The 26830-nt window shown below is 39.3% G+C and overlaps 1 protein-coding gene and 1 non-coding gene across 2 annotated transcripts in view; one reads left to right on the forward strand and one right to left on the reverse strand.

The window, feature by feature from the left end:
- Nucleotides 1-26830, reverse strand: part of ITGA8 (integrin subunit alpha 8) — a 169383-nt gene that overhangs the window by 98680 nt on the left and 43873 nt on the right. The window contains 5 exon segments of the mRNA XM_049777530.1: nucleotides 3971-4082; nucleotides 4084-4166; nucleotides 7069-7274; nucleotides 23014-23066; nucleotides 26527-26583. Of these exon segments, the coding sequence (XP_049633487.1) occupies nucleotides 3971-4082; nucleotides 4084-4166; nucleotides 7069-7274; nucleotides 23014-23066; nucleotides 26527-26583 (511 nt within the window).
- Nucleotides 25733-25839, forward strand: LOC126015079 (U6 spliceosomal RNA). Its single transcript, XR_007497978.1, has one exon. It is a non-coding gene; the product is annotated as a U6 spliceosomal RNA (small nuclear RNA).

The following is a 26830-nucleotide window of genomic DNA, read 5'->3' on the forward strand; positions in this document are numbered from 1 at the left end:
TTTAAGTTCTAGAGCCATAGTTCCAAGAGAGACTCTGACAGGCTCAAGGTACAGGCTGTGGGTGAACAGCGAGATCCAGGATCCTCTGCAGAAAGGGAAGGAGGGTTTCTGTTGTTTCCTAGGCGAAATCCAAGAAGACTTTAGTCCTATTAGGTGAAATAGGGTACACTAGGATGGAATAATAGGGTGCCTAAGTGGAAAATTAAACTAGTTAATGGAGGAATCAGATTGAGATGTCTAAGGAATCATTACAGAAACCAAAAGACTCATCTGTGGGTATCTGATTCCCAGTGTTGGCATCACTTGTGAGGGAAAACTAGGAGAGGCCAAATTAATATTTCGTGGGTTAGAACAATAGTGCATTGGATAGCACATTTGCCTTGCATATGGCTGACTGGGATTAAATTCTTGGCATCTCATATGGTCCCCGGAACACTCCCAGAAATAATTCCTGAGTGCAGAGCCAGGAATAACATAACTCCTGAACACCACTGGAATTGGCCAAAAAAAAAAAAATCCAAACCAAATCAAACCAACAAAAAAATAATATTAGGAACAGGACAAAAAGAACTTGAGAGCAGCGGTCGCTACAAGAGCTAGTGGATTCACTAAGAAACTTTAAAAACCAGGGAAGTCTTGAGCCATCCTTCACTCAGTAGCTAACAACATCCAAAGATATAGAGAGGTAGGCTTTCCTACCAATTGGTCATACCTTTGGTGACACCCTTCTTGGGACAGTGGCCATAGCCAGAGGAAGAAGAATCTGGATTCTGAATCAACACTGAATTGAATTAGATTCAGTTCAGATCTAAAAGCTACACAAGGGTGAGTTTTTTCATCAGAATGAAGACAGAAGCTTGAGTGCTAAATGGAATTTAGTTATGGCAAATTGAGTAGTGATGCAAGTGGACTGTAGAATTACTATCTCCTGCCTGCAAAGTTCAAACTCACGTCCCTAGCAGAGTCTTGTGTCTTGCCTGCAAGGCAGTTTTGCCTCTTGATATGACCTAGGGAGTGAGTCAAGTTGAAAATGCTTCTCTGAGAGACCTTCTTTCTGCAAGAAGATTCAGGACAGAGAAAATGTTTCAGAAGCATGAAGCACAAGACATCGAGGTTTCAACTAGAGGCAGAATTGAGACCAAAATCCAGGGCTACTGATGTAGAGATGAACTCAGAAAGTATAAAGAGAAGCCGAAGAGAAAGTACAGTGGGTAGTGGATTTTCCTTGCATGAGGCCAGCCTAGGTTTGATCCCCAGCATCCCATATGGTCCTCTGAGGCTGTCAGGAGTAATTTTTAAGTGCAGAGCTAGGAGTAACCCGAGTACCACTGGGTGTGGCCAATAAAAATAAAAACAAAGAAAGCAGCAGGACTTTCCTGAGGGAGGACCTGCTGCAGCAGCATGGAGACCTGTTTTAGTAACATCCCAGCCAGATGCATTCATCCATTATCACCATGAGTTTCTTTAAATTAAATTGGCTACAATAGGGGCCGGAGCAATAGCATAGGGCATTTGTCTTGCATGCAGCCAACCTAGGATGGACCTGGGTTTGATTCCCGGTATCTCATATGGTCCCCCGAGCCTGCCAGGAGTGATTTCTGAGCTCAGAGCCAGGAGTAACCCCTGAGCACCTCTAGGTTCGAAACAAAACAAAACAAACAAAACAACAACAAAGAGAAATTGGCTGCCACAGAAACAGTTACTGACCAGCAAAACCTCAATGTACTTTCTATATAAGAGTAGAAGGAAAAGACAATTAAGAGATAGCCAATGGATAACATTGCATTTATTTTAGCTTCTCCATTTCCCATTCCTCTTAAGCCCCACTTTTTTTTTTGAAAGACTACCCTTGGAGAGAATATTTATTATCTTTCTCTCCTTCTGGCTCTTTTAGGAGCTGTTGAAGGATGTCATTGGTCTGGTAATTCAATATTCTCTTTCTATTACTAAGCAGATAGTACAGTCATTCCGGACTCAGGCATAAATTTATTCCAAAACTGCCACTTAGGAGTTAAATTGTATCGATTGCCCAGCCCATACTCAGAGAAGAAATTACACAAGGGACCTAGATTTGGGGACCATTTCAAATACAATAAAATATATGATATAAGACAGTCCCTTCCTCCAGTCAACACCACCAACCATCATTGTAATTAGTGTGATAGAACCTAAGATAATTAGTATAACTAGATGCTCTTTTTTTTTTTTTTTTTTTTTTTTGGTTTTTGGGCCACACCCAGTGGTTCTCAGGGGTTACTCCTGGCTATCTGCTCAGAAATCGCTCCTGGCAGGCACGGGGGACCATATGGGACACCGGGATTCGAACCAACCACCTTAGGTCCTGGGTTGGCTGCTTGCAAGGCAAGCGCCACTGTGCTATCTCTCTGGCCCCAACTAGATGCTCTTTAAATTGCTATATGTTTGGAGCATTTATATGTCCTATCCAGCTGTTCCCGCCCACTGAAAATTCCTATTTGACCAAAAAACAAAAAATCCATATTACTTGTTTGGTGAGTCGAAAGAAATCTGAAAAGGATTTTTGCTTTTACAACCAAAAGCAAAAATAGCATTGGCCATGAAGGCAGTGTATACAAAAATGTTCTTTGTCCCCCTCAGACTTCTTTCCCTGAAAGCCCCCAATTTGGAGGTTGTATATTTACCAGATCATTGCCGCTTTTACTAGCTATTAGCATTCTTTTAGATTTTATGGGAATTTGGTGCAATCTGGGTAGATATTTGGGAATCCCTTAAAAAACTTTTCCACGTGATGAGAGGTAATTGTTCTTCAAATGACATCACTTTGACTTGAGAAAAGTTTCATTGGAACATGACTTTTCATAGGAAATTGGGGGAAACTTAAATTTGTAATACTAAATCTGCAATATGCCCACTGCAAGGCTATGCTAATACCATGAAAGATTCTGAAAAATTTATAGAACTATGTTGCGGTATCCCGTTTTTGCATAATCCCAGAGGAAAAGAGAAAGCCAAAGTATTGAAATTTAGTGAAGTATATTTAGGCAATAGTTTATTGGCCCGCTGCCCCGAAACCAGAAATAATTAAAAAAACACTACATATGGAAAATACCCTATTAGGGAAGAGATGGTAGAAAGTGATATGGTTTTAATAATAGTTGAAGCTGTCAGTTAACTATTAATGATTTTCTAAGTATTTATTGAAACCATTCAAAATTGCCAACATACAAAGTCAAAGTTGAACCGATAACCCTGAGAAGACTGATTTTTCTCTGCTAATAAACCCTGATTACAAAAACCATCTTTTTAAGGCAAATCCATATTTTCTATAAACAGCATGCACAAAATGAATTAGTTCTTTGCGCTTCTTGAGTTTCCATGAGTTTTCCAAACGAATGAAGGTAATCAAGAATAGTTTGTGGTTCCTCTCCAAAACCAATTTCTTTGTCCTTGATGGGGGAAAAATATTCAACCCAACTCAAGGAACTCAACTTGTTACTGCAAACTATTCAAAACATTCTGAAAATGTCAGCGTTATGGCAGGATTATTGGACTCACAATTGCATTAATAAGAGACGATGAATTTAAGAGGGACTTATAGGGGGTTCAATTCTATTCTCCTATAGGATGGAAGCAGGGGCAGAGGCATGTGTCAGAGAAGAGAATACACTCATGGGGGCTTTGAATAAAGCGTTCTCTCACAATTTTGACATATTTTATGCCCAGGGGCATTTTCTCCAAAGCCATCTTGCCTTTCTAAATGTTTCTATTGACGGGGAAAGGGAGTGTTTGTTTTGTCTGGTCTCGGATTCTCATGAAAGTCACTTTAGAATCACGTATATGTGTGTATGCCATGCAAACACACATTCACACACACACATATACACACACTATGACGCTGGTTTCCTTCTCATGTTTGCATGTGATGGTTTTCCAGAGCATCAATTCTTTCTAGGAAGCAGACTGTCTCAGGGGAGAAGAAAGCAAACCATACCTGGATAATCATTCATGTCTATGTCAGAATCGCCTCTTAAAGTGAACCCAAAGCCAGAAGGACGCCTGGGAGGGCCCCAAGCTCCTTGCAGAATTTGGGAAGGGCCTGGGTGTGAGGCCGTCCTTGTTCCCATTGTAAATGAGCACTTTGCCTCGCCGTATCCTTGCCTGCGAATGGGAGCACCAATGGCAATATCCTAGCAAGGGGAGGAAGAAGGGAACAGAGCAACATGTTTTATACATGGTAAATGTTTTAGAGACAGGACAATTGTCTCCAAACAGTGAAAATTTGTTTTTGTTTTGGGGGTCATTTCTGGTAGAGCTCAGAGCTTTCTTCTGGTTTTGTAGTCAGGAATCATTCCTAGTAGGCATGAGGGACCATATGGGATGCTGGAGATCTAACCCAAGTCAGCCACATGCAAGGCAAGTGCCCTCCCTGCTGCACTATCTCTCTGGCCCCTGGAGATCTCATTTTAACTACAGAATTCCTAGAAGGAACAAATTTTTATAACAGTGTGTAAGACAATGGTTTCTTCTACAGAAAAAGTTATGAATTAAAATTTCACAGTCCTCGGACAGCAGTGATAGCATAGCGGTAGGGGGTTTGCTATGCACATTGCTGACCTGGGACAGACCCGGGTTCTATTCCCAGCATCCCATATAGTCCCCTGAGCCTACCAGGAGCAAATTTTTAGCACAGAGCTAGGAGTAACTCCTGAGTGCCACCGGGTATGGCCCACAAACAAAACAACAAAACAAAATAATTTCACTGTCCCCAACCCTACCAAAGTTATGTTTGCTGTCCTCCATCACCAAGAATCGCTATTTTCTGATGGCCTGCTCATCATTGACCCTGTATGATTCCCTGCGGAAACACTGATCTGACCACACTTTAGATACGCTGGTTTGGGGGCTGATATCACCAGGGTATTTTTTGGAACAGGTGTGGGCATCATCCCTAGTAACTTCCTTCTTCTACAAAAGTCTGGCAGCTGAAACCACACCCACAAATTCAGTCGTCATGTTCAAACTGGGCCTTCTTCCAGGAGACCCAAAAAACTGAGTGTATGCTCCTAAAATTCAGAGTATCTTAGCTCTGAGTTTCTAGACAACTTCATCTGTTTCATGCTGTCATCCCTAAAGAAACACCCCAATTTAACAGACAGGACATGTAACAACAAGAGTTCACTAAACCTTCTGTCATTGTAGTAATGACTTCATTGGTGATGTAATTATTTTCACAAATGAGCTTGCTACTGTACTTTTACTTTTTTATCTTTCTTTTCTTTTCAATTTCATTTTTTTCTTTCCATTTTTTCCCCAGCAATTTTGCTTTAAACTTACTGGAAACAAATATATTTATGATCAACTATGTAAATTTTTTTTGAAATAGATGACGTGATTTCTACAGCTAGTAGCCCTCACAGATATGTAATCATAAATGTAATAGGTACATGCGCTAGACAATAATAGATACTCAACATACAATTAAATTAGAACAAGATAGCTCTTGACATCCCATAGAATGTCTGTTGTCCTTTGTTTAGGGCTATACCTTGCATGGCTCAGGGGCTACACTCTGACTTGAGGGACCACGACGTCTGGGCCCTTAATTTGAACTAGTAATCCAGTCATTTGTTGAAGATTCCCTGCACTGCATTCCCCTACTCTCCACTTGTTCTGATTCTGGAAGTGGCCATACTGTTGAAACTCAGCCCTGGAATAGAAACTTCACCCCACGCAGACCTGGAGACACTGCATCCAACATCTTGTAGGTGTCAGTAGAGCTAGAGCAAAACCAGGGCTGTACTGATGCCCCCACACTACAGACTAACCCCTCACAGACCTAGTAAGGCCCCTTGGGACCAAAGTTGCTCTGACATTTTAGTATACAATTATATTTTATGGAAGCTCTTTAACAATTACTCCCCATACATTGTTTGGGTATTTATTTTTTTATATTTAAGACTAGTGCCTGCCAAAGATACTAGCTGATGTAAATACTTTCTGGGTCATTTTGTTTGAGTAAATGCTAGCTAACTTCCTCAAACTTCAGTTAAGAAATCCTCTCTACTGGGGCCAGAGTGATAGTATAGGGTGTTTGACTTGCATGCAGCTGAGCAAGATTCAATCCCTAGCATCCCATATGGGTCTCCCAGAGCACTGTCATCAATGACCCCCTATGCGAGGAGTAACTCCTGAGCACCACTGGGTGGAGGCTCAAAAACCTAAAGCAGGGCCCCGGAGAGATAGCACAGCGGCGTTTGCCTTGCAAGCAGCCGATCCAGGACCAAAGGTGGTTGGTTCGAATCCCGGTGTCCCATATGGTCCCCCGTGCCTACCAGGAGCTATTTCTGAGCAAACAGCCAGGAGTAACCCCATGAGCACTGCTAGGTGTGGCCCAAAAACCAAAAAAAAAAAAAACAAAAAACAAAAAACAAAACACAAAAACAAAAAAACCCACCAAAACAAAACAAAACAAAAAGAAAAACCCTAAAGCGGCAACAACAACAAAACAAAATCCTCTCTACCTTGGTTCTTAAAAACTAAAAAAGAAAAGTCTGTAAAATTTTGTGTCATGCTTTTCCTGAGTTGAGACTATTTCAAAGGTAGTCACAGATTCCTGATTGATGTAAAGAACCACAACTCAAAGGCAAGAGCTTAATATCGTCTTATTCCTGACACTGACACTGAAGTTAAGCTGAATTGTGCAGACCTATTAAAATGAAGCCTTACCTAGATGTTACTCTCTAGGTTGGCTGAAAGTCAATAAAATTGCTAATATTAGCAGCATGCACGGATTTGTTCTCTGTGTCATTAAAATCAAACATCAACTTTAGAAAACAATCTTTCCCCTTTTTTAGTTTCTCTTCCATAACTTGTAAATCACCGAGGGGAAACTGTCTAGTAACATTCACATTCATCTTGAATATAGGCACTTTCCCTAGCCTTGCTATTTCAGCAGCTTTTGATGGAAACAGTGCAATGAACCAAAACGTGCAAATCTAGCGAATGCTTCGGAATGACCCCTGCTTCCTTCCTGCAAGATTCCCTGCAGTCAGGGCACAAACACACATTCCCCACACTGGCCCCAATTACCATTGTATCCGTCCTGGTTCAGGTCTCCCAGATGTGCCACCGCACTTCCGAATCTCCCAAAGACCTCCGTGCCTGTTAGCACCTGTGGGTCTCTGAAGAGGAGTGCACTCTCTTGCAAATACAAGTAGACTTGCCCTACTTCTCGAGGGTTACTCTCAAATTCCCGTTCCATAAAGAGAGGGGCTCCGATCAGTATGTCGTCCATTCTGTAGGGAAGGAAGAGAGAAAGGTCCAGCACCCTGGCAAAAGGGGAGCTAGGAGTTCACCCACACTTCTCATCAGCCCGATGAGTACATTCCCATTGCTATTCTTATCGCTTGCCTAGTTATGTCTCTGGAGTAGAATGCTCTAAGAAAATAGGAGTGGTTAGATTATCAGATTGCTCCTTTTAAAAACAAGAACTACTCAAAGAAAACCACAGAGATTTCAGCTTTTTAATAGGGGTCGGAAGCTGTAGCCATGTCAATAAAACTGATCAAAAAACTCCAAGTAGATCTTTCAAAATATGTGTCCGAGTTTGTTTATAATGTATACAGCTCCATGTTTAGATTATGATGTTTTCTTTCTTTCTTTTTTTTATTTTTGGGCCAGTCTATTCCTGGCTCTGTGCTCAGAAATTACTCCTGGTTAGCTCTGAGAACCATATGGGTTGCAAGGGATGGAATTTGGATCAGCAGCATACAAGGCAAACATCCTACCCTCTGTGCCACTGATGTGCTCTGTTTTCTGATGATATTTTCTTGCTGTGATAGGTTTACAATCCAATTTTGGTCTCCCTCATTTTTCCCCGTATTATTTCTATTTTAACAAAATAAAGACCAAGGAGTTTTATAAGACTGACTAGGAAGATAAAATTGGTATCCCAGATGAGAATCTAGAGTTACCCTTTGTAAGTGAAGCTATCATAGAGGGAAACTAATATAAGTCATTGAAAAATTCGAGAACCAGACAAATATTAATTTAATTATTAATTATTTCAAGAATTCAGCCAACTATTTGAAGATAAAGACATGACCAACTATAGAATAAAAAGCAAAAATGGCTACAAGTATTTCCTCTCCAGAGCCCTATGGACAAAAGGAAGTCCAGAACATTCTTCCAAACGATGTGTTTTATTTTTTTTAAATGCATGTAAAGGGGCCAGAGAGATAGCACAGCAGTAAAGTGTTCGCCTTGCATGTAGAAGGACGGTGGTTCAAATCCCAGCATCCTATTTGGTCCCCCGAGCCTACCAGGAACGATTTCTGAGCGAAGAGCCAGGAGTAACCCCTGAGTGTTGTCGGGTGTGACCCAAAAACCAAAAAAAAAAAAAAAAAAAAAAAAATGCATGTAAAGCTTTTAGTTTTTGAATTTAAAAAAAAATTATTTCAACCAAATTCAATGTATGATCTTCACTATATAAGTCTACTAAAAGAAATGCCTGAAGCTTCCCTAATCATGAAACTTTGCATCTTCACATAAAGATCCTGAAAATATATGCAAAATGTTGTGTCTACTTTCATGCTTTTACTAATGAGAGTGAGTCAGTATGATGGGTTGTTTAGAAATCTTGGCAGAAGTTCCAATTTGACTTTTATTCTTATAGAGATTTGATGATATGCCTGATGTTTTCCAGGTAAATTGCTTGCTAAAATATGATCATTGCTCTAAAAAGCAAAAGTGAAATGGGAGCATGTATTTAGTGCAAGAAATATCTTTTAGGGTCTCATTGGTCTATAGGACCCTTACTCCCACCCATCCCTCTCCCCAGCTTCTCATTTCCCCTGTTGAATTTATAGATTGTCAGTCTCTTGGTATGACTCAAGGAACATCTGGTTTTTCAATTCCATTTAATTTACTGTGCTAAGTAATTTAAAGAAGAACTATTTTTTCAGCCCCATTTACTATGAATTTGCAAGTTAGGTCAATTTGTTGCTCCTCTAACTATAAACAAGAAGATCCTGAAGTGGCCTGGGGTCTCTGAGGGATTCAAATGAAATGTCGGGGTCCTGCAGTGAGTCTGAATCAGCATTTAGAAGGAACTGATGGAGGGTGTGGAAGAAAGAAATGTCATCAAGAGAAGGTTGGATTGAGAGGTTGACTTTCTAATTTGCAGTGCCATGAGCCAAGGTCAGGGCACCTGAGTGAAGCTAGGAGCGTTGAGAGGTATCGGTGGATGCAGTGTAAGAGAGATGTCAATGGTTTCCATTGAAAAGTAAAATATTCTGAGAATTCTCTCAACTCATTTATGTTAAATGACTGTGATAATGTGCTTTAATAATAGCATAAAATGTAATAGTGTTATCATTGTAGATAGCAGGCCCTCAAATAATTATTTTCTGTTCCACATCATTTCACTAGAAGGCTGGTGAGAAAGGAAAGAATTTTGGCTGGTTTTGAATAAAATAACAGTATTTGAAGATGTTGTTTTGCTAAAAGTCACCATTTCCAATCATCTATTCATGACATTGAGATGAATGCACTGTTCAACTCTCTCTCTCTCTCTCTCTCACACACACACACACACACACACACACACACACACACACACACGTATTCCAGGGCCGATGTGGTAGCACAGCGGTAAGGCCTATAGAACGAGCCTTGGTTCAATCCCCAGCATCCTTTATGGTCCTTCAATCCAGTGATTTCTGAGTGCATAGCTAGGAGTAACCCCTGAGAATCACTGGGTATAGCCCCAAAACCAATATATTCCAAGAGTATAGCTATATAATTAATATATGAGCATGTAATACAGTAAGCAACAATAAAAACAGAGAAACTTTTAAAATTAGGCACAAGAGCTGAACAGATACCTTATTAAGGGCGATATATAGTTGACAAATAAGCATATAAACAGATGCTCAACTTGGGGCTAGAGAGATAGTGGGTAGGTAGGACAGTGGCCTTGTAGACAGTCAACCCAGATTTGATCTCTAGCATCCTATATGGTCTCCTGAGCCTGCCAGAAATGAGTTCTGAGCACAGATCCACAGAGCCAGGAGTAACTCCTGAGTGCTGCTGGTTATGGCCCCCCAAACAACAACAACAACAACAACAACAACAACAACAACAAAGAAAAGACACCACCAAGAGAGTTCTATAGGCCTTATTAGAATGGCAAAATTTAGAAATGCTGATGCAGCACTAAGTGATTGTGAGGCTATAAAATAAGCCAAGGGACTCTTTCTTGTTCAACACTGGTAAAAATTCAGAATTGCCCAGCCACTTTAGAAGATGGCCTGGCCACTTTTGAAATTTAATTGGAACAATAAACACCCTAAAATAGCTAAAGCATTCATTGGAAAAAAGAATATGGGAGGAATTACTTTCCCCAACTTTAAACTTTACTACAAAGCAATAGTTATCAAAACAGCATGGTATTGGAATAAAGACAGGCCCTCAGATCAGTGGAATAGGCTTGAATACTCAGAAAATGTTCCCCAGACATACAATCACCTAATTTTTGATAAAGGAGCAGGAAATCCTAAATGGAGCAGAGAAAGCCTCTTCAACAAGTGGTGTTGGCACAATTGGATAGCCACTTGCAAAAAATTGAACTTAGACCCCCAGTTAACATCATGTACAAAGGTAAAATACAAATGGATGAAAGACCTCGATATCAGACCCGAAACCATAAGATATATAGAAAAATACGTAGGCAAAACACTCCAGGACATTGAGACTACAGGCATCTTCAAGGAGGAAACTGCACTCTCCAAGCAAGTAAAAGCAGAGACTAACAGATGGGAATATATAAAGCTGAGAAGCTTCTGTACCTCAAAGGAAATAATGCCCAGGATACAAGAGCCACCCACTGAGTGGGAGAAACTATTCACCCAATACCCATCAGATAAGGGGCTAATCTCCAAAATATACAAGGCACTGACAGAACTTTACAAGAAAATAAAATCTAATCCCATCAAAAAATGGGGAGAAGAAATGGACAGACACTTTGACAAAGAAGAAATACATATGGCCAAAAGACACATGGAAAAATGCTCCACATCACTAATCATCAGGGAGATGCAAATCAAAACAACTATGAGGTACCACCTCACACCCCAGAGATTGGCACACATCACAATGAATGAGAACAAGCAGTGTTGGCAGGGATGTGGAAAGAAAGGAACTCTTATCCACTGCTGGTGGGAATGCCATCTAGTTCAACCTTTATGGAAAGCAATATGGAGATTCCTCCAAAAACTGGAAATTGAGCTCCCATACGATCCAGCTATACCACTCCTAGGAATATACCCTAGGAACACAAAAATACAATACAAAAATCCCTTCCTTACACCTATATTCATTGCAGCACTATTTACCATAGCAAGACTCTGGAAATAACCAAGATACCCTTCAACAGATGAATGGCTAAAGAAACTGTGGTACATATACACAATGGAATATTATGCAGCTGTCAGGAGAGATGAAGTCATGAAATTTACCTATACATGAATGTACATGGAATCTATTATGCTGAGTGAAATAAGTCAGAGAGAGAGAGAGAGAGAGAGAAATGCAGAATAGTCTCACTCATCTATGGGTTTTAAGAAAAATGAAAGACATTCTTGCAATAATAATTTTCAGACACAAAAGAGGGAAGGGCTGGAAGTTACAGCTCACCTCATGAAGCTCACCACAAAGAGTGATGAGTTTAGTTAGAGAAATAACTACCTTTTGAACTATCCTAATAATGAGAATGTATGAGGGAAATAGATAGCCTGTCTAGAGTACAGGCGGGGGTTGGGTGGGGAGGAGGGAGATTTGGGACATTGGTGATGGGAATGTTGCACTGGTGAAGGGGGGTGTTCTTTACATGACTTAAACCCAACCATAATGATGTTTGTAATCAAGGTGTTTAAATAAAATATATATTAAAATTAAAAAAAAAGAAGATGGCCTGGTAGTTTCTTACCAAGCCAGGCACAGATTCACTCTCTGCTTCTTTATAGCTACTACAAGAAGTTGAGAACATGACCAACATGTTCTGCCTTTACCCAAACTGGAAACAACCACTATGTCCTCAATTAGAAACCAGATTCACTCACACCTGGACCGCATTCGGCAATAAAAACGTAATAATAATGACTTATCATGCCACAACATTATCTGAAGGATCTTCAAACACTCAATGCAAGAGGCCAGCCTGTAAAAACCTATATATTCTCTTGTTAATGATATTTTTGAAAAGACAAAAAGATAAGTACTTGGTCAAATGAGAGTACAGCATATATTCAGATTAAAAGGCATGTTTACGACAATGAAACTATTTGAAATAGTAATGTAAGTGATATGTGACTAGCCAGAATATGGAAACAACCAAGATGCCCTTCAACAGATGAATGGCTAAAAAAACTGTGGTACATATACACAATGGCATATTATGCAGACATCAGGAGTGATAAAGTCATGAAATTTTCCTATACATAGATGGACATGAAATCTATTATGCTGAGTGAAATAAGTCAGAGGGAGAAAGAAAGACACAGAATAGTCTCACTCATATATGGGTTTTAAGAAATGAAATTTCAAAAATTGCAATAATTTTCAGAGACAAAAGAGAGGAGGGCTGGAAGTTCCAGCTCACTTCATGAAGCTCACCACAAAGAGTGTAGTTAGAGAAATAACTACATTGAGAACTATCCTAACAATGAGAATGAACGAGGGAAGTAGAATGCCTGTCTAGAGTACAGGCGGGGGTGGGGTGGGGAGAAGGGATATTTGGGACATTGGTGATAGGAATGCACTGGTGAAGGGGGGTGTTCTTTACATGACTGAAACCCAACCATAATCATGTTTGTAATCAAGGTGTTTAAAGAAAGATATTAATTTAAAAAAGTGATATGTGATATTATACTTTGGGGCATAATTCATCAAATTCTACAGCACGAAGAGTGAACCTCAATATAAACTATTCCTTTAAATTAATAATGGGGCTCATTAGGAAATATGAACAAACCACATTAATACAAGATGTTAGTAAAGGGGAAACTGAGGGAGAATGGGAGTAGAATATGTGTGAATGTTTCACTTTCTACCTGAGGGTCTAACAGTAGGTGTTATGAAGGCTTTGGGCTAGCTGTTAAAGGAAATACACAATATTCTTATGTTGTAGCAATGCAAACATGCAAAACAAGTGTCCTGCCCATTGTATTTTCCAGTCCTGCCCTTTACCACTTTGTAAGAGCCAGAATGTAGGTGAAAACTAACTAGGGTTATCTGAGACCTGGAACTACTTACAGCTAGCTTTCATAGGTGCTCACTTATGTACCACAGACCCAGAAGCTAGAAAAGTGCCTTTAGTTTAACTTGATCGGCCTTGAAAGAGGAAGTGGGGCTAGAAGAGAGGGAGCCCTGAGAAAAGCTATTATTTTAATCTCAAATTCCAAAATCCAAATTGGATCACTATACTAAGATAAAGTGTTTTCTTAATAGCGTTCTCAATACATTTACTTGAACAGAATTCCCATAGCCTGTCATCCTATATATATACTATTTAGATTGGTATGTTAAAATCTTGACTTACAACCTATCAGTGGACTGTGAAATCAATTTAATGGATCTTAACTATGCTCCAGGCTGAGCAGAAAGTGGGGATTTGGCCCTTTCTTCCATGAACTTCCTTGCAAGAACTTGGTTGTTTCTTTCTGTTCCTATTGCCAATGTAAAGTGGCATTTGTTCTACTTCTCATTATGTGTGTCGCTGCCTTATAGTTCAAAGACATCTAAAACATGGGTTCTTTATTGACAAGATTGTCCTAAAAAGGAAAAAAAGCCATATAATTGGTCCCTGAGAGTATGAACATGAGGTGAGATGAACATAACTAGCTCATTACATTTATCTGTCATTTCTAACTTCTAGGAAGGGGAAATTATTTGACCTGTCATGATAAAAGAGGGAAGCATGGGGCCAGAGTGGTGGCACAAGCAGTAAGGCATCTACCTTGCCCATGCTAGCCTAGAAGAGACTGAGGTTTGATCCCCTGGCGTCCCATATAGTCCCCCAAGCTAGGACCAATTTCTGAGCACATAGCCAGGAGTAACCCCTGAGTGTCACCAGGTGTAATCCAAAAACAAAAAAAAGAGAGAGAGGAAAGCATATCCGTGGACACTGTGGATTCCTGGAGCATTATAAAAGCCTTAACTTATTATTTTAGAATTGTATTTACCAAGATCTTTAAGTCTAAGTTCTAAATGCCAAAATAAAGGAAGTCATTTGTTTTTAACTTATAATTGTGTTCTTGTAAGGTTCTGAAACAATAATTACCTTGGATTCAATTGGTAAATGTGCCATATAGAATGTTTGGCACTTAATGCCAATATTATTCATATTAGCAATAACACTGGAGAGTTACAACATATATTATTTTTTCAGTTGGCATTTTTTCGAATCTGATTTTTCACCCATCTAGAAACCGTGACATGAATTTAATAGGTCTTGACAAGCAGTTTTTCAAAAATGAAATGGAATACAATAAAAATATTAGAGTAAATGTGTTACACATAGTAAGGGTAGATATTGTCCTCTGAATTTTCTTTAATTGTGTGTATGTATACTGTATTACAGTGTTCAACATAGTTCAAATTAGGAACCATTATTAAAAAAAAAAAACAACCAACCAACAAATCACTGTAGTAGGCTATGTGTGCTAGTAACTATCTCATAACTTGCCACATCTGTTAAAACTATATGGCCAATTCAAAGTTTAAAATATTAGTAAAGATGTGTTTTATTGACTGCCTGATCAACCTTTAAAGGCTGTTACATTCTAAAAGAATATATAATTTGATAAATAAAAGAATGTAAATTGGGTGACTATATCTAATCAATTCAGTTGTTTCACAGAGGCAAAAACAAACACAATCTGTCTGTTAGATTACAACCTCTCTTTGTGTTTCTAGGTTTCCTGCTTAATATAGTCATAACGATACCACTTCTCAAAAAAGTAAATAATTGGAATAAATCTAGCACAGAACATTCACTCCGTGCTGCTTCCTTTCAAATGAATATTCTTGAAAATGCTCTTTAGCTAACAAAGGCTCAGAATCTCTTTAAGTGTTGTTTATTTGAAACCCTGCAAGAGTCTAGAAACTATCCAATAGATTAAATGTGGATCTGTGGAATCTCTGAAATTGCATAAATAGTATAAGGTTCAAAAGCTTGGAAGGAAAAAAACACACACAACAGATTTGCTTGCGTAGGCTTATGATAAAAAAAAAATAGCATCTCCATTTCTTGTTAACTTTGTCCAGAAATTTCTGATAAAGTTTACATAGTCACTCTGTGTAGCTCTGGTTATCTTAAGATAACTGGACTGAAATTAGTTCCACCAGCTTGCTTTTCCTTTAAAAAAAAAAAAAGTCCTAGGCATGATACTAACAACATCTGCTAACATGCGTAGAACTTAAAAAGTTCTTGTATTACACCTGAAGATTTTTTTAAATAAAAATTAGTATTTTCCCTTCTTATAAATGTCTTTGAAACATTGGGAGAGTTTTCAGTTTTATTAAAGAGGAGTTGGTGATGGATGGATATGGTGAGTATTATGATAAATGAAATGAGTCAGAGGGAGATAGATAGACATAGACTAATTTTACTCATTTCTGGGATATAAGGAAAAAAGATAGTATGATAACAAAATCCAGAGACAATAGAAATGAGAGGTATGAGGACCAGTCCATGGTAGGAAGGTAGCCACAAATAGTGGAACAATGTAAGTTAGGGTAGAGAAGAGATGATTGTGACAATGATAACTGGAAATGATCATGCTGGACAAGCACTGGGTGCTAAACAAAGGTAAAGTTAAAGCATAATACTCCTTTATTATAGTGCAAAAACCACAATGTCTAAAGGGAATGGGGGGGTAGAGAAAGAGAGAAAAATGAGAGGAGTAAAATGCCTGTCCAGAGGCAGGCAAGGGGGAAAGTGGGAGGGAAACTGGGGACATTAGTGGTGGGAAATGTCCCCTGAGGAACAGTGGTGTAAGACTGAGACCCAATCATCGACAACTTTGTAACAATGGTGTTTAAATAAAAGGTGAGGAAAAATAGAAAGAGGAGCTGGTGAAGGTGACAAATCAGACAGTTCACTGGGCAACCTTATCTATAAATTCTTAAGAAGGTCTTGGCTAGTATAATTCCACAAATTGTAGAAGTTCTAACTTCTAAGCAATGAACAAACAGGGAACTAAGTGATGGTTTTAATTTCAGCTATTCTGAGGTACCATATACTGTCTACTCTGATTCTGGGTTAAAAGAAAAGACAGTCTCCTTTTCTTTTTTTTTGAAGGCTATCCGAAAGTTAACATTTGTGTTTTAACGTTTTGTGTTAGGAAAGAAGGAAGAATTCAATCTCAATTCTAGTTCTAAACTTCGGTGATTAAAGCCTGATGATCATTCTTACTCAAGGATACCTGTTGGGAAAATAAGAAAAGACTTTTGAAATAAAAAGACATACTAGGGGGCCAGAGACATAATAGAGGAGGTAAAATGTTTGCCCTGGATGCAGCCAATCCTGATCTGGTCAATCTCTGGTCCTTTATATGGTCTCCTGAGCAACAGGAGGACTCACTCCTGAGCCGACAGACAAGAATAGCCTCTGAGCAATGCAAACTGTGGTCTCAACCTCCAGCATCTCCAAAAAGTAAAATTTTTATGTAAAATTTTTAATGAATCCTAACTAATGTATCAGCAAAATGCAGTTACTAGTGTGGCTTTTTTTCATTTTACTTGAACCAATTTTTCTGACATGCCATGACATTAAAAGCCACATTGTTTTATTCATGAATCATTTTCAGCCTCATTAAAGACAATCTAAAGGTTGTTGGGGTAGAAACAACTTTGAAACCAATTCATGTTTTTCTAAGTGGAAAAAAATGGAAATTAGTCAAATCCACATTTAGTCTTGATAGAAAGATGAATGGATTCTTAATCATCAATAGACAAAACACTTAAACATAAATATATATTATTATCCTACCACATATCTTATACAGTAATTCAAATCCATGTCTTCTCTATTTATGGAGGAGGGAGGTAGGGAGCAATGGTGGTGGGAATGTTGCATTGGTGAAGGGGGGTGGTGGTGTTCTTTTCTACAACTGAAACCCAGCTACAAACATGTTTGTAATCATGGTGCTTAAATAAATCTATTATGAAAAGTCAAAAAGAAAAGAAAAGATAACTATAGTTAGATAACTTTGTGAGAGAGAGGAAGAGAAAGAAAGAGAGGAATTGATTCAAATAATTTCATTGAAGAAGCAGACAATAATATAGTGGTTAGCATGGCTACAGAGAAATAGAAAATTGGGAGAAGCTAATCTAAAGTATGAAACAATAGCAGTGAAAGATGAATAAATGATCAAGTTTTTGGGGGAAATGACAATGAGTTCATATTGTACTTTAAACCGAAAATTGACCAAAAAGAGTGAATTTCAGATGCATTCTCCACACACACCGATTTGTTAGTTACCTAAATGCAGTAATAATTTCATTATGCATTTGTCTCTTAAAACATAACATAAAAAACACATATTTTGTGTTAAAATTAAAAAATTAGATTTCTTCAGTGACAAATATAAAAACATATCCCATTTCCTAATTTTAGACGACGTGAGAATTATATTCATCTTATTAGATAAACAATATCTATCAAAATGCTTGATGGACTATGAAATCCTGAAAATGGAAAACTATATTTTTTCCTTTCTGTATTTTATAAAGGTTTGTAAAGAGTTTGCTATGTTGTGTGAAAATAAAATTGTTGGTAGATCAGCAGAAGATGCAGGAATATTTCTAATTAGTGTATGATCTTAGACAATTCATTTAATCTTTGAGGCTCAGTTTTCTTCCAAGGGAGTTGAAAGTAGCTTCCCTAAATTGTAGTGTGGATCATCTTATGCCATAGGATGGATTAGGCAAGGCCATTGGAGATATAGAAAAGCTTCATCTGCATGATGTAATGTAGCTCATGGTCCATATTGGGTTTTAGAATTGTTGCCATAGAGAATATAGAGGCCTACATTTGAATATCAACAAAAGGAGGAGATCAGATAAATATCCTGGACAGTGCACACAGAGAGATTTGTGGATGCCGCATCATCCCATGAGGCTTCAGGTCTCGGCTAAAAGTCTTTCACGAGTGGGCATGAGAGATACTTGCCATGTTACCATGTGTTCCTGATCTCAAACTTAGTGAGCCAGCTGCCTTCCTACAGGCTTATGTCTCTGCCTGTCTGTAGCCAGTTTGGCACCTTATCCGGAATAAACACAGGTCAGGGAAGTGAGGTCACTAACTGTCCCCTACAGTCATCAGATGCCAGGCTTTTCTTGTATCTCCTTGCAATTCACCAAAATGGAGGTCAAGAAACATGAAGGCCTACAGAAAACGAAGCAAATCATGTCCTTATTATAGTACCCTTATGTTGTTTATCTTCATCTGGGATGAAAAGTTGGATCTTTCTTGGATTTATCTGCAAGGCTTCCAAAGCAGATATAAAATGGGACCTTGAATTTATACTACAGATCGGTAATTAAAGACAAAAAATGCTACGGGCTGCAAATTTATGGACATTTTAAGGATGGCAATTCTTAGATACTGGTGTTTCTCTCATTGTAAATAATTCAATATACACGCACTAATAATAGTTTTAAAAAGAACATCAAGAAAGAACAAATTATTACTGGAAAATTCGTATGTTGGTTACTATCATGTTGTGTTTTGATCATCAGAAAACCAGTGAGGTTTTTGATTTTCTCACAAGTTTTCTTTTTCTTTTCTGAGCATGAAAAACAAAAACAAAAATAACAACAACAACAACAACAAAACCACCGAAAGCCAACTCAGACGAATTGTTGTCATGAAACTTTGCTGCAGGCTAGAATGAGTATGTTTCCAGGAAGGAGACAATGCCCTGTAGAACCTATTGTGAAACTGGGGTGGGGGGCGGGCAGAGGAGGGATTTCGAAATAGCAGGGCCAATGGAAAGAACACATTGACCTCACTGGGGACCTATAAATTTCTGGGTGACTACAAAGGGAGCAGCCTCATCTTCGGCACATCCCCATCCATTGGAGAAACACACCTATGTATATCCCCAAGGCCACAGTATGAATCTGGGCTGGTGAAGGTAGCTTCCAGAATCTAGACCACAAGTCATGTTTCAGACTTAGGTTCTACTGCCATTTTCTTTCTACATGACAAAAAGTCTCAAATAATAAATCCATATCTTCCAGTTGGAGCTAATAACTCTAATAGTTGTTTGCGTCTCATAACATTAATGACAAATAACTATTAATCTAATAAAAATGGTCCTCAGTGATACTTTCACCAAACCCCCAACTCAGCAGAAGATGCAAGTTCATTTTAACCACCAACTTTTGGCACCTCAGTGCCACCACTGTCTCTCCCATGTCACCACTGTCACTCTGTCCTTACCATGCTTTCATGCTTCTGTCTTTTTTTTTTTTCTGTCTTTCATGCTTTGCTAGACTGATGGCCACAGACTCCCCAAAGGCCACCCAGCTCCACAGTGCATGCTGCTAAAGTGGAGTTGTGGGCAGCAATGCCCTCACTTAGATTCCTGTAGAGGCCGACAGAAAGATGCTTCCTTCTCGGGACTAGACTTCTCTTGTACGGGAGATCTGGCTGCACTGTGCGTAGTAGTTTGGAATCAAGGAGGTGGCTTCCAACTCTTCCTCTCCCTGCCTCCTTGGTGTGGTTTTATGGTGCCAGCAGCCCTGGGAATGTGCTGTCCTGCTAGAATGAATGCCCTTCCCCATGCAGCTTCCAATGGTTCCCTTCACCCCTCTCCTATTGTCATCTGGGATACCAGAATGAAAATGACATATGTGGGCCAAGGGCTCAGAGAGTCAGAATATGTGCTTGGCATTTTGGATCCCAGGAACCACATGGTCCAATGTGGCCAGAGGAGTTGCTCCTGAGCACCAATTGTAGGGTATGATTCCCAAATAACAACAAAATCAAACTGAACTGCCCTGTTGATATTTCTTAGCCCTCACTTTTTTCAAGCTTAAGGAAATATAGTTTCCATATCATTCCTCCTCTCTCTCAACCCCTACTTGCGGTCTCCTCTATGATCAGCACCCCCACCTCCAGAATGAACCTTTTGTGACACTCAGTGCATTACAATTACACATTGTCACCAAAGTCCAAAGTTGATATGAAGATTCATTCTTGAGGTTGGACCTTCTATGGGTTTATATTACTAGATAGGATATAAAATCTCAAGTGGATGGTTACTACCTTTGGGATACTACACAGAAAAGTTATCTCTGCTCTGCTTACCTATTCTCTCCCTCCTATGTAGTAGCAACCAATAGATTTCCTTTTGTACTGCCTCCATTACTTTTCTTTTTCGAGAATGTCATACAGTTGGAGTCACACCATTTGCAACCTTCTCCAACTGGTTTCTTTCACTTTATAATCTATTTTTTATGTCTTCATGTCCCTTTTATAGTTTCAAAGTTCATTTCTTTCAAGTGCATAAAAATCCCACTATCTTTAACATGTCAATTTATTTATTCATTCACCTATTGAGGCATCATGGTTGCTTTTAGTCCTTTTGTTCTGTTTCCCACACAATATTCATCCAGTACTCTTTACTTGGCCTATTTATTATTTGTCTATATCTGCCAACCCCCAGTTCCAGTTTAGTCTTTTTTTTTTTTTTTTTTGGTTTTTGGGCCACATCCGGTAACGCTCAGGGGTTACTCCTGGCTATGCGCTCAGAAGTCGCTCCTGGCTTGGGGGACCATATGGGACACCGGGGGATCGAACCGCGGTCCATCCAAGGCTAGCGCAGGCAAGGCAGGCATCTTACCTTTAGCGCCACTGCCCGGCCCCTCCAGTTTAGTCTTTATGAAGGTGGAGTTCCTAGTTTATTTTCTGCTACTGTTCAACATCTAGAACCAGGATACTAGTATGAAAAGTTTCCAAGAAATACATGTTCAAAGAAAGGAGACTATAAAAAGGTATTTCCCATAGGTATAAAAATATTAATTTACTATCAAACTACAAGCCTATCGCAAGATAGAAAAAGGATATTTTGGGAAATACAAAGGCTACAGCAAATGTTTATCACTGATGTATCTAAGTTAGCCTAGATCCTAGAACACAGTTAGAATTTTACAAAACGAGTGCAAAGGGACCTTACACCTTGAACATTGACATAACGACCTGGCACAGACCTCAGAAGAAAGGGCATTTTCCATTCACCCCTGAACCAGGGAAGCCATCCACGAAACATCCAGGCTTGTCTATAACATCACCTGGAAGTAATCCTCTACCACGGAAGACCCTACACTGCTCAGACATAGACCTGCTCAAAAGAGACTTCCCTTGACACTGAGGAGACTTAACAACAACGACCTGCTTACAGGACAGGGCTCCCTGCATTGCCCTTTGATTGTGAGGTGAAACGAGAGAATGCTCCACATCCTGACTTCAATGTAGGATATGCAGATTCCAGGATCTTTAATACAGAAACATGATACCAACAACAGAGACTGTGTGAAAAATAAAAGTGTGTTGGCACTACAGACAATGTCTTGGATTGGACAATCTAGTTTGTCTGGAGCCTAGATTTGGTCTTGTGCCAGGAAACTTCAGGGGTCGGGTCTCTTTGTATTTAGGCCAAGGTTATTCCTTTCCATGTCCCTCATATTTTGGTGGGCCTATGCAAACAACAATTGCCACTCTAACACCATTTTTACTGTGCTCCTTTGACTCTAATCCTTAAAAAGAACCCACTTAAAATTTGAGGTTAACTTAAGCTAATATACATGTACATGGATATGTAGAAAAATACTATGCCTCTAATGTTTAAGGAGTTACGTAAGTTTTATGGCTTTAGATTGCCTTGTGTGCTGTTAAGAAATATGTGTTACAATCTGGGGGCTTGAGGGACAAAGTAATTGTACATGGATTCTGTCTTATTTATCTTAATAATCTTTGGCTGAAATATCAAAGTTAAGATATTAGCAAGGGGACTTCTGAGAATTATGTTATGGGTGATTGTCCTTCCACTGTAACTTTACCTTGTCCTCTTTCTTTGCATCTTTGTTCTCATAATTAAAAATAAAAAATTGAATTAAAAAAAAAAACAAAAAAAAAGAATTTTACAAAACAAACAAACAAACAGTAAGCTTTTTATTTGATAAAAAAAAATAAAAAATACCAGGAGCAGAATCACAGTCAGTTTTTTTTTTTTCACAGTCAGTTTTAATCACTGATATCTTTTGAGCACTGAGAACAATGTCTGGAATATATTGGCTTCTCCACCATCATTTACTGGGGAATGCGTGATCAGTCCATGTCAATTTACTGGTTTTCTTACTTCTGCATTTTAAATCAGTCAGGAACTTTTTTTTTCAGTGAATCAAAGGGATGTCTGATCTTTTTTTTTATTTTTTGAGGGAATGACCTTAAACACAACTATAATTTATCATGCTCTTTGTTACTTGCTCATTGGTGATGTACTGTCCTGATCTGAACAAATAGCATTATGATTTCATCTTTTCCATGGGTGCTTCAGAAATGTGAGTGAAGGCAACATTGGGAGGAAAAATTCTATTTATGCACATATGTTTCATAAATGTAGCATGTGTATGTGAAACTCCAGGAGTGAGGAGAGACAGATGAGAAGATTCTTCAAAGAGAATGGATTTTAAATGAACAAGGACTATCTAATTCATAGATTGAAGAGCAAACTAAGTGAAATCTTTCTAGAAATGGCAGATGCGGGACATCTCAGTCAAGTCATAAAATAGGATGACAGAAATTCCTTAGTCGATAGAACTTCTTGCCCTAAACTTCTAAAAAAGTGAAAACAAGAGAGCCTCTATTTTTTGAGGAAATATGGAAGGCTGTATTTCATGAAGGCAAAAAAATAACAACTTTATGGGTAAATATTTATGGGATAAAGGAAGTTCTTATAAACTTACCCGTCATTGTTAATATCTGATACGGCAACTGTATATCCAAAATAAGATGCCATCTGCAAAGGAAAAGTCTTGGATGACTTATTTGATAAAAAATAATTTTATTTTCATCTCTCAGTAATACCTGAGAAAGTAAGCTCATGGGGGCACATATTTATCCAAAGTTCAGGGGTGTGAACAATTTCTTTGGCATGAATAGTCTTAGTGTCCTTTGGTCTAACTCCTAAATATCTATTTGAAAGTCTTTGGGAGAGACTTTGGGAGAGATTTCCTAAATTTTTTCTGACCATACCTAGTACCCAATAATGTCTCTCACATTGGAGAGCTTCAAGTTTGTTTTAGTTCTGCATTTTCAAGACTTAGCCCATAGTTTCACCAGGCTAAGATTTTTGTTTCCCTGTTTTCATTTTCTGCCATCCAAAATTTGGGCTGACTTTTAGTCCCATTATCTATATTTAATTCAGCTTATAATTCATTCAAAATATGCTTCCCCAGAGATAGAGCCTGGTCAGTCATTCACTCTTCCATCTCCACTGCCCATTGATAGAATGTTTTGCCATCTTTCCTTACACATACATACTTTGGTTCTCAACTGTATGGTCTAAGGAGTTGGGCCTTGGGCAAGGGATGAGGATATGGGAAACCCCCATAAATGTTTCTAGAGCTTTCATGAGAGACTTTTGAGAGCTCTTTCCTCATTGCACCCTGTGAGGATTCAGCAAAAACACAGCTGCTGATGGAGTGGGAAGCAGGTTCTTAGCAGAGAGTGAATCTGGCTACCAAAATTTAGACTCATGATAACCCATATCTGCTGCTTTAGCCACCCAACCAATGACTTTTTTTTTTTTCGTTTTTGGCTTTTAGACCACATCTGATGGCACCCAGGAATTATTCCTGGTTCTGCACTCAGAAATTATTCCTGGCAGGCTTGGGGACCATATGGGATGTTAAAGATTGAACCCAGGTCAGCTGCATGCAAGGCAAAAGTTATGTTATTGCTCCAGCCCTACCTATGACATTTTTATTAAAGTAATCCTGATGAATTAAGGCCCAGGTGTCATTTGCCATGAAATTATCTATCTAGGAAATGAGTGTTTGGAAACACCTCTTTGCTCTATTTCAAATTCAGTAATAAAATTCTTATTCCTGATCTTATGGCAGGTCTCTCACTAAGAGGAATTTCCACATTTATGTATTAAGGTCAAGTTTATAGGGCTAGGGGTCAGTTATGAAATTAGAGATATAGTACAGGTGAAGATGTTTGTCTTGCAAGCAGCCAACTCCAGTCCCATCCCTGGCACCACATATGGTCCCCCAAGAATCATGTGAAACTCTTACAAAAATAACTTGAAAGCAGGGGAAAATGTAGATGAATGAAGTTCATTTACAATCCCATTCCAGTGAATGAATAATCTGTATGTGAAGCCATTCATTTAAGTAAAACTGTGTTCCTCAAACTTCAAACTCAAGATCTCCCAGCTTCTAGAAAATGGATTACCCAAAGGCAAAAAAAAAATCTTGACAAGGTTACCTGGCCAGGGTTATCTTTCTTTTCCCAGTTGAACTTTGAATTTCCCTTTGGACAATAGCCTGGACTCAGTGAGGAAAACCAGCCATAAAGATGCCATGGACCATGTCACGCAACACAGATTCCACATTGAGTTTGTGCTTTCCCATTTGATGGACCTCCACAAGGGCCCACATGAATATGCTGACGGCAGGTCACAAATCAAGCACATTCAGGGGGGGAGGAAGTGTCACTCAGTATGGGTGGACAGAGAACAGAGTGTGGAGAAGGGAATTCTTTTTTTGTTTGTTTTGTTTTTGGGCCACACCCGGTAACGCTCAGGGGTTACTCCTGGCTATGTGCTCAGAAGTTGCTCCTGGCTTGGGGGACCATATGGGACACCGGGGGATCGAACCGCGGTCCGTCCAAGGCTAGCGCAGGCAAGGCAGGCACCTTACCTTTAGCGCCACCGCCCGGCCCCCGAGAAGGGAATTCTTGCTTCAGTTGCACTTTGGTGTCTAGATCCCCATTTTGAAGAATACAGGAAGCTACTATGTGGCTCAGACAGTGAAGGGAAGGAGAAGCAGCTACCTCCAGTGCAATGGAATCCCACCCAGATTCGGCCCTGTGTCACTCAGTGGAGCTAATTTTAGACTCGTGGCTTTCCCAGTTTTGTTGGCATTTCATTTCTAACTAAATGTGTAGTTGTGTTTCTAAATAAGTTCTAAGTTTTGCAAACACTCTGCATGTGTTGAATTTAGATGTGCCCAGTATTTCTGGTGACCCAGAGTCTATCCCTGAAACAGATAATAATCCATAGTTTAGGGTCTTTGGAAGCATGTGGAGTGGTTGTTTACATCTCTTGGAGTATAGAAGCTTGCAGCAGGGCTGAGGGGATTGAAGGCGTTCTTGTAGTTAAAGTGAACAGAAGGAATTAAACACATCATGACAAGGGCAGGTAATAATTCAGGTAGGACTCATTCACAGTCCTTGACTCGCTTCATTTTTCCAGGGAGATTGTATCCTGGTTTTGCACATAGGGCTTAGATTTGCGATATGTTTTTGTGGTTTGGTGCCACACAATTCCTGGGTGGTTCAGTGGTAACCCTTTTGTATCTACTTCTAAATTCAGGCCTTTCCTACAGAGGTCCTTCTGGCTACTTTCTTAGCCAAGTAATTTCCTGTCTTTCTAGATGATTTAAAAAAATCGCAGTCGTGCTTGTTTCGGCAGCACATATACTAAAATTGGAACGATACAGAGAAGATTAGCATGGCCCCTGTGCAAGGGTGATACACAAATTCGTGAAGCATTCCATATTTTTAAACTAAAAAAAAAATATCACAGTCAGGGCCGGAGAGATAGCATGGAGGTAGGGTGTTTGCCTCGCATGCAGGACAGTGTTTCGAATCCCGGCATCCCATATGGTCCCCCGATTGTGCCAGGAGTGATTTCTGGGCATGGAGCCAGGAGTAACCCGAGCATTGCCGGGTGTGACCCAAAAACAAAAACCAATAAAACCCCCAAAAATCACATTCATATAAGACTGATTCCTAATGTACTTTTAATGACACCCTTGCTCCTTAATACTTCCCCAGGTGGCCCAAAAGACTAATATGACAGCCACCAACCCTCTATCTCTCTCACCTACTCCTGTCTCATCTCCTCCCACCAAAGGCCCATCTGTGCTCATATTGCTATCTGATACCAGGTCTTCATGCTGGCTATCTTTCTAGACATTATGGCTTGTCATTCATACTTTAGCTCAGATAGTGTCACCCTGGATCATCCAACCCAACTCAACCCTTGCCACCTTATTCCTAATTTAGAGTATTTTATGAATCAGCCTACCTTATACCCTCTCCCCTGCACAGCTGGTCTCAGTGGAGGACAGTCCCATACTTCCCAAGCCCATCGGAGGTGCTCAGGAAATAGCTGTTTTATAAAGAATTCTAGGGAGCCACCCAATGCCCAGTTATTATGAACTATTTGATATAAAAAGTGTCTTCACCTGTTCCCCAGTGAAATTCAGAATAAAGGTCATGTCTGTGGAGTTGATGATCGAAACCTGCAATTAGAGAAGTGAAATCAGTTACATTATCAAACATGAAACTGGAAAAAATTTATTTTACTTTTGACTTCAATCATTTTAAAGGTTTTTTCAGAAGCTTGAAGTGGCTAGCTATAGATGAAACAAAAACATAAGCTTACAATAATTACCTTTTATAAAAAAAAAAAAAGCCAGTTATAGGACTTTTCTGTGTGGCATAGAGCACAGGCCCTGGACATAGTCCCTTACCCACTCCCTATTGTTC

This window comes from Suncus etruscus, chromosome 7, assembly GCF_024139225.1.
Source record: "Suncus etruscus isolate mSunEtr1 chromosome 7, mSunEtr1.pri.cur, whole genome shotgun sequence".
In the NCBI taxonomy this organism is placed as follows: Eukaryota; Metazoa; Chordata; class Mammalia; order Eulipotyphla; family Soricidae; genus Suncus; species Suncus etruscus.